General features: G+C 56.2%; 1 protein-coding gene across 1 annotated transcript; it reads right to left on the reverse strand.

Annotated features, from left to right (window-relative positions):
- Window positions 1-113: 113 nt before the first annotated feature.
- Window positions 114-2,112, reverse strand: LOC116669239 (serotonin N-acetyltransferase-like). Its single transcript, XM_032498237.1, is given in 5 exon segments — window positions 114-170; window positions 632-747; window positions 750-966; window positions 1,342-1,509; window positions 1,785-2,112. Coding segments are annotated over 5 exon segments (720 nt in total). The 5' UTR covers window positions 1,947-2,112.
- Between the last annotated feature and the right edge of the window lie 5,772 nt (window positions 2,113-7,884).

The following is a 7,884-nucleotide window of genomic DNA, read 5'->3' on the forward strand; positions in this document are numbered from 1 at the left end:
CACCTGCTTGTGAGGATAGTGAGGGGGTTGGCTGGGCGGGGCGGGGGCCGTCCTGGCAGAAAGAGTGGGAGGTGCAGCACTTGTCTGTTACCTACAATCCTGCACCCCACCCTTCACCCCACACCCCAGTGGGGCACAACGCTGTTACTGTGGGCATAGGACCCAGGGTCCTGTGGTGGGGTTGGGGGCCAGTGTGGTGAGCTGAGAGGTGGTCCCTGCCCCTTCCTGCTCCCAGGTACCCTGCATTCCAGGGATGAGGATGGGAAGGGGCAGACCCAGGTCTGGAGGGGTTAAGGGTCCCTGAGCATCAGGCTTGCTTAGTGAGGATGCCGAGGCAGAGCTGCAGGATGCCTCCCACTGTCCCTACTAACCGACCCAGCCACGTTAGGGCACAGTTTGGAATGCAGGGACTACAGAGGGCCTCGTGCAGACAGACTGGAGGACACACAGCTGTGCCCCAGAGGGCAGCCAGGGCTGAGAGCAGCCGCCCCACTTTCTCTTTATTTCACCCCTCCCCTTTCCATGGCCACCTGGGAGTCACTGTCCTCGAGCTGGGGGAAGGCCAGGGTGGAGAAGGGGACACCAGGGACAGAGTAGGAGCCCCCAGCTTGCCTCCCCACATCTCTGGCACCTGGCCGTAGGCACCCCAGGTGGTGGCCAGGTCAGCAGTCAGGTTCCTGCGCAGGGAGGTGTGGCCCCACAGGGAACACTGGAGCTCCGTGAAGGCCAGTGAGCCCACGGTGACATGCACGGGCCCACGGGGTGGAAACCGAACCTCTCGTAGAAGGGCACCAGTGGGTCCTCGCACATGAGCACGGCCCGGCGCACAGCTGGCTGGCCGCCCAGGTGGTGCAGGTAGCGCCAGAGCAGGATGGAGCCCTTGCCCTGCTGCCGGAAGGTGCGGTGCACGGCCAGCACGTGCAGGTGCGCTGTGCGGCCCCCGGGCCTGTGCAGCGTCAGCGACTCCTGGGGGCAAGAGACAGGCATAAGTCCATGTCACCTCTGTGGACACCTGTACCCTCAAACTGCCCCATCTGGGCCAAGGGCAGGTCCCCTGAGTTCCTCCAATCAGGGCTCCCCTCTCACCCAAGGAGGGCCTCCACTTGGGAGCTACATCCCCAGCCCTAGGGCGGCCCCTTCATGAGGGCCTTGAGATCCGAAAGGACTGGGCTCTGTTGCTCTGGGAGAGGACCACATCTGTGCTCATCTCTTAGTTCTGGAGGAAGAAATCCCAGGCACTGGGCTCTCCCTCCCTGGCAGCCTCTGTGAGAGCAGGAGGAGCCGGGGGCCAGCAGGCGGTGGCCTCCTTCCAGGGGCCTCCTGGGCCTGCCCTGCCCTCACCTGAGTGAGTCTCTCCTTGTCCCACAGGGAGCCAATGATGAAGGCCACAAGGCGGCCCTCCACGAACCAGCCCAGGGACAGCTCAGGACAGAGGGTCAGGAAGTGCCGGACCTCGTCCAGATTCAGGGGGCAGATGCCCGAGACAGAGATGAAGGCTGGGAGGAGGCACTGGTGGTGACTTAGTGGTCTCTGTGCCGCCTGCCCACTGTCCACTGCAGACCGAGAATCTGCTCAGAGGTCCCTCCCCCACAGGAAAGCAGAGGTTCAACACTGCTGTTCCCCCCACTTCCTAACCCACACGTACTCATGCACACGCACAAAAACATATGTCTGATTATTCTGGGGTCCCCGCTGCCAAGGATAGGAGACTCGAGGGTCTTCTCCCCAAGGGGAGCAGCAGCGGAGTACAGCAGGGTCCCGGCCCCTGTGTGGGGGCTGCTCACCTCACGCTCAATCTCAAACACCCCGGCAGCATCCTCTGGGGTGAGGCAGCGAAACTCACTGGCAGGGAGTGTGTGGCGCCGCTGGCGACTCGGGGACTCGGGGATCCCAGGGGGCAGGTGCAGAGTCACGGGCTTTAGGTAGTAGATGCTCTGAGTGGACATCCTGGCTGCTACCTCCACCTCTGGGGGCCCCAGCTTCAGAAGTGGCCTCTGGGATAAGGAGGACCCCTCAGCACCTGTTGGAGGGGAGCGATAGTCTGGGGTCTGGTCCTCATCTCCAAGGGGGCCGTCCAGCGTGATGGTTCCTCTTACCTCTTTTGTAGCGGACTTGGAGTGGGGAGTCTGGGGGCTGGAGTGGAGCAGGCGTATACGGGGTAGACACCTCCTGCCTTGTCCTGCTCACTGGGCCCCAGGTCACTTTTGTCTCTCTCCCTGACCCACGGCAGACGTACAGTTCTTAGAGGAGTCTGTCCCTCCCCTGTGAAGCCCCATGGCCTGCAGGTCGCCGCCGTCTTCTCCACCTTCTCCCCATGTCTCCAAGCCCCAAGCAGGGTGCTCTTATTCCTGAAGGCTGGGAGCCGGAGGCAGAGTCCCCACTTACCAGGACAGTGGGGCAGGGGCCCTGATGTTCCCACCACAGAGCCAGTCACCCGGGGACCGATCACAGGCTCAGGAACCAGAAAACTCCAGACTCCTAGGTGCCTGGCTGTCACAGTAAGCGTGGGCTGGCACGAGTGACGCTCTTCTCAGAGATTTCTACTCCCCCACCCGCCCGCCTCTACGTCACAGGCAGGCGATGCCCGCAGGACTCTGGCAGCCCCGTGCGCTGTCCCTGTGTGCCGAGGGTAACATCTCAGCATGGCACACTGGACGCAGAGGATTACAGCGGCTGGCTGAGGCCCCAGGGTTTACGGGGAAGAGCACGGGGCTAAGCCTCGTGGGTTCACTCTAATCCCTACTCTGGTGCCAACCGGCTGGCACAGGCATTCACCCCTTGTCCCCTGAAGCCTAGCAAACCCACCTTGAGGGTCCTTCTAGCGCTGGCAGCCAGAGCGTGGTACCATTTACAGCATTTGCTCAGTGGCCGGTTAGAACTGCAGAACCAGAGGGGAGAGGACAAGGCTGGTGTTTGATGTAAAGTCAACGTAATCCAATGTCCCGGCGTGGGGATCCTGGCTCAGGGGGCTTCTTTCCAGACCCCTGTTGGTAGAGTTTTACTCTTAATGCCACAGTCTCCCTCCAGCACCAGCTCCCGTGAAAGGGTCCTGTAACCCTGACTCCCCTGGCTCTGACTCTGCTCAGGCTGCCCACCCCCACCTCGTTCCTTCTCCTGTGGTGTTGCCCCTTTAGGGGTCCCCCCATTACCCACTCCAGCCTGGCCTCCTGCAGGTCTCCCAGCCCACCAGACAGGGCTGCACACATCTGGATACCAGCTTCCCTGTCTCTCCCGCGGACTCTGGGCAATGGCTGGGCTCTTGCCCCAGGGCTCCAGAACATTCTACGGCGATTGGAGCCATATTGGCCAGTACACACAGAGATGCCCGGAGGGCTGTGTGATCTGACCCTCCACCTGCCCAGCAGAGCCTCACCTCCCCCCAGCTGAACCCCCGTCCCACCAGTGATCTGTAGTCTGGGATCATGGGTGCAGATGTGGCTGTCCTCATGATGGGGGAGACAACTGAGTCACAGAATGGAAAGAACATTCTGATGAGCCACGTATACCAACAGGGAAGCTGGGGGCCAGGCTTGGGGATGTTGTCTCTTGGGGGAAAATGAGATATTCATGGGAAGAAAGTGAGGAGATTAGCAGAACCAGGATCAGGAACCTAAGGTCGGGGCAGCAAGCAGCATCCCATGCAGCCAAGAATGGACAAAGATCTCTGATTCTCGGGACAAGGAATCCCTGATGGCCTTGAAGAGTCCTTCTGGGGTTGGGAGTTGGGGAGGCAGATGCAGAGGAACAACCTCATGGTGAAAAAGCAGAGGTGGCAGCAGGGCAAAGGGCACTGGTGAAAGGTACACTGGTCCCCCTGCATAGCCAGGGCCTGGAGAAGTCTACCCCCTGCCCCCCACCCCGTTCCCAGCACAGAGCCTGCAGCAGCTCAGATGAATCTAGAAAGCCTGGCATGTGGTGGGGCTTCTAGGGGCTTCCAAGTCGGGCCTCACCCGCTCCTTCTCCTCCCCTTGATGTGACAGCTGCCGGGTTCCCACTACAGGGCCCAGCCCAGGGGAGCCCACCTGGGGGAATCTGAAAGGTAGCCCCATGAGCGATGGGGCCCAGAGACCCCAATTTTCCATGCAGAGCAAAGGAAAGGCCCTGACGGGCAAAGAAGGCACTCTCTGGACAGGCACTTGTGTAACTAGTTGTGATTTTTGATGGTATTGAGGGTGGCCTCCTTCTCTCAGTCCCTCACCTGCATTTAAGACCTGCCCTGCACACCTGGCATGGAGCACATTTTGCCTAATTGTATTTACCTTTCCAATCTTAATCGAGCCCAAGCAGATACCCTGGGGGACAGAGATGGAGATGGAGAATCATGGGCAGGGGGTTCGCTGGAAGAGTGCCTCCTGGGAGCCCCCCGGTGGGTAGAAAGGGAAGCAGTCTGGGTAGAGAGAGAAGTCGGGCTGTCAGAATGCAGTTGCTACAGAGGCCTCAGCCCACCTCCTGGGAGCTCAGGAGCCAGAAATCCTTCAGTGACGCCCAGATGGAGGCAGGGGGCAGGCTTCACTGCCCTGCATTAGCTGTGAGGAGGCAGCTTCCAGCTGAGAATGCAGCCTCAGTTCATCAGCAGTCCTGCCCACTGGGGTTTGAGTACTCAAGATAATTTCTCCAAGCTGCCTAGAGCCATCCTAGCTGGAGGAGGTGAGCTGGGAGGGTCCAGAAGGTTCTAGGAGAGCCTGGCGCGACCCAGATATCCCCAAATGCTTCTTTTTCCCAATCACAACCCCCTTGGCATAGCTGACTCACTAAGGTTGAGAATTCAGCCTCCTCTGGGGCCCCACGACTCTTATTAAGTCCAGAACCTGACCCTCTACTTCCCTCTGTCCCCCAAGGTCAGGTGTGAGCATCCACCATTCTTACAATACCTCTCAGACACCTGAGATTTTTTCACCACCACTGCATTTCCTTCCCCTGGTATCCCATCCCAGCTCACTGCCCGTGAACTGTTTAATAATTACACACCAGTACAGCATGCCAGGGGCCAGCATATTCTACCCTCCCCTAGGGATGGGGGTCCTCATTAGCAGGCAGGTGGTCCAGGTCCGGAAGCTTTTTAGAGTCTATTCCTGGGACCACACCCTGAGGCCAGAGGACCAGGCTTTGTTTCCCTCTTAGGGACAGTCATTGCATGGATGATGCGTCTTCTTTCAGCCAAGAGCAGTCCTTGGAGAGGAACGCAGGTGTGAGCCTCAGCAGCTGGTGGGGGAGGAGTTCTGGACTTGAACGTGGACTTGGCTGTGCACCACGGTGTCCACTGCACACTCACCTCCAAAGGCTTATAAATCCCTGGAGGACAGAGACTGCACAGAACGTGTGGCAATATGCTCGATGCAAGTAGGCGTTGCTGCTAGGTGTTGGTTCTTCTGTTGAGGAAGGTAACACTTGCTCCCTGACTTCCTGTGGATTTATTTTGCAGCCTCTTCGATAGGCTGACATCACCGCGGGGCTGAATGTGGCTCTGTCCTTATTTAGGGCTCAATATCTGCCATATTACACAGGCGGTTTCCTCAGGAACCTTCCAGATCTTTCTGGAACGGAGGTGTCAAAAGCAGAGATAGATCGCCACCTCCTGGAGAAAGAAGGGACCTATGGCTTCCTGGGTATCCGGAGCCCCACCGCCCAATAGAAAGCTCCTGTGCACCCCATGTGTGATTTTCAATTTTCTAGTAGCCACGTGAAAAACAGCCTAAAGAAACGGGTTACCTTGACTTAATAGAATACTGTGTTTAACCCAACATCCACAAAGTATTGTCCTTTCAACAAGTAGTCAATATAAAAATTATTAGAGATACTTTACATTCTGGTGGGTTTTTTTGTTGTGTTGTTTTGTTTTGTTTTTGCACTGAGTCTTCAAAATCCAATGTGTATTTCACACTTACAGCCCTTGGCAATTCAGACCGGCCACATTTCGAGGGCTAAGAGCCACACGTGGTTAGGGGCTCCTGTAGCCCGTGCGAAGCCCAGAGCTGGAGGCTGAAGGCTAAGGAGAGAACAATAGTGTGTGTTGGGTGAGGCATGTGTGTGTGCGAGGCTGTGTGTGTATACGTGGACCTGTATATGTGTGCATGGGGTGAGTGTGGATGTGTGTGTGATGTGAGTGTGCCTGTGAGGGTTTTTGTGTCTAGGAAAAATAGAAAGCTGGAGAACTGAGGAAAGACAGAGATGTCCCAGGGACCTATTGGTGCACTTAGGGCCTTTGGGAGGTTGGCTTGTTTTTGTTCGATCATTCGAAAAATCTTTTGAGCACCTACTGTGACTCAGACCTGCGCTGGATGCTGGAAAACAAAGGTACAAAGAAGAGTCCCGCAAAAGAGCTAGGCATGCAAATAGAGGGAAATAAATGCACTCAGACAGGTATTACCAGGTAAGTGGGGGAGTAAGGGGGGAGGGGAATAGGGCTCTTGGAAGACTTCATAGATAAGAAGCCCAAAGTGGGTATTGTAAGATGAATAGGAGTTCTTTAGGTAAATCTATCCAAGTAGAGAAATAAAGAATTCCAAACAGATGGTGAAGCAAGTGCAAAGGTTCGAAGGCACCAAAAAGTCGGGACCCTGGAGTGAAAAGCTGAGGCGGGAGCAGGGAGCATGCGCACTAGGTGCAGACGCGGTAGGTGGGGTTGGAGGGAGGTGGAAGGAATCAATTCATAAAAGATCACGTGTGCCATTCTCTGGTGGACCACGGAGAGCCACGGAAAGACATAAAGCTAAAAGTTGATGATCGTGTTCATATTTTCAATCTCCCAGAAACAAGGTGATGCGGGGACTAGGGCGCCGTAGGCGTAGGCAAGAGATGGAGGGTGAACTAGTAGTTGCAGTTAACGTTGATCAGGCTCGTAAAATGTTGTGCAGGCATGCGCAAAACTTTCCACCCATCATGTCAGCTAAATTCTTCAGCAGCCTTATGTAGTAGGTACTGTGTTATTCCCATTTTACAGAAAGGAAACCAAGGCTCAAAGAAGTAAAATAACTTGCCCAAGGTCACATAGTGAGTCAGTGGCAGCACAAGCTTCAAACTCAGATTCGTCCGACTCCAGAACCACACCCTTGGCCACGGAACCATCCCGTCACCCTCTCCCCCTGCAATGTGGAGCTGCCCCCAGCAGAGCAGCTCTGGAACTGGGGGTGTAAAAAAGCGGGTAGAGGGACCACAACCTCAGCTTTGATGACAGGTGGACTGACCCTCAGGTGCCCAACTTGGTACCCAGGTAGGTGATGCTGCCATCAGCCCGGATGAGGACCCTGAGAGAAGGATGGGTTTGGGGAGATGTCTCTTTGCCCTGATATCAATTCTACTTAGATTTAAACGGCACCCAGGGTCATATAATGTAATATTCAAAATGCCCAGGACACAATCTAAAATTACTTTTGTGAGAGGGCTCCTGGGGCAGCTCCCCTCTCACCCCACTTTTCCAGCCAAAGACCCCAGTGTGGAAGGCACCTTGGAGCCCCCAAACACTCACTGCAGTGTGGAAGGAGCTCTCTGGGTCCCTCTGGATTTGCTCTTACACAGAGGTTTGAAGAGGAGGCAGGCAGGGGGGGCTCCACCAGGGAGTAGCATGGGGCCCATGCACACTTGGTGGGTCTGGAGAGGCAGCCCAGTGACTGGCTAAGATAGGGACGAGGCAAGGCCTGCTTCCCTGAGATCGGTTCATTTTGCTGCCAGCCCTGCTGCCTCCTGCACTTGCCCAGCCCATCAGCAAGGGGTGTGACCAGACTGGCTCAGTTCTGACAAGCACGTTTGTAAACAAGGAAAATTCTCTCAAGAAACATCTCTATTCCCCAAGAAGGACTGGGTGTTGGGGCCATGAAAGAAAGGGATTTCTCCATTGGGGAAGAAGGGTTTTTATTCTTTTTTTCATTTAATGATTAGGAAGACAAA

The sequence above is a fragment of the Camelus ferus genome, chromosome 16, assembly GCF_009834535.1.
Source record: "Camelus ferus isolate YT-003-E chromosome 16, BCGSAC_Cfer_1.0, whole genome shotgun sequence".
NCBI lineage: Eukaryota > Metazoa > Chordata > Mammalia > Artiodactyla > Camelidae > Camelus > Camelus ferus.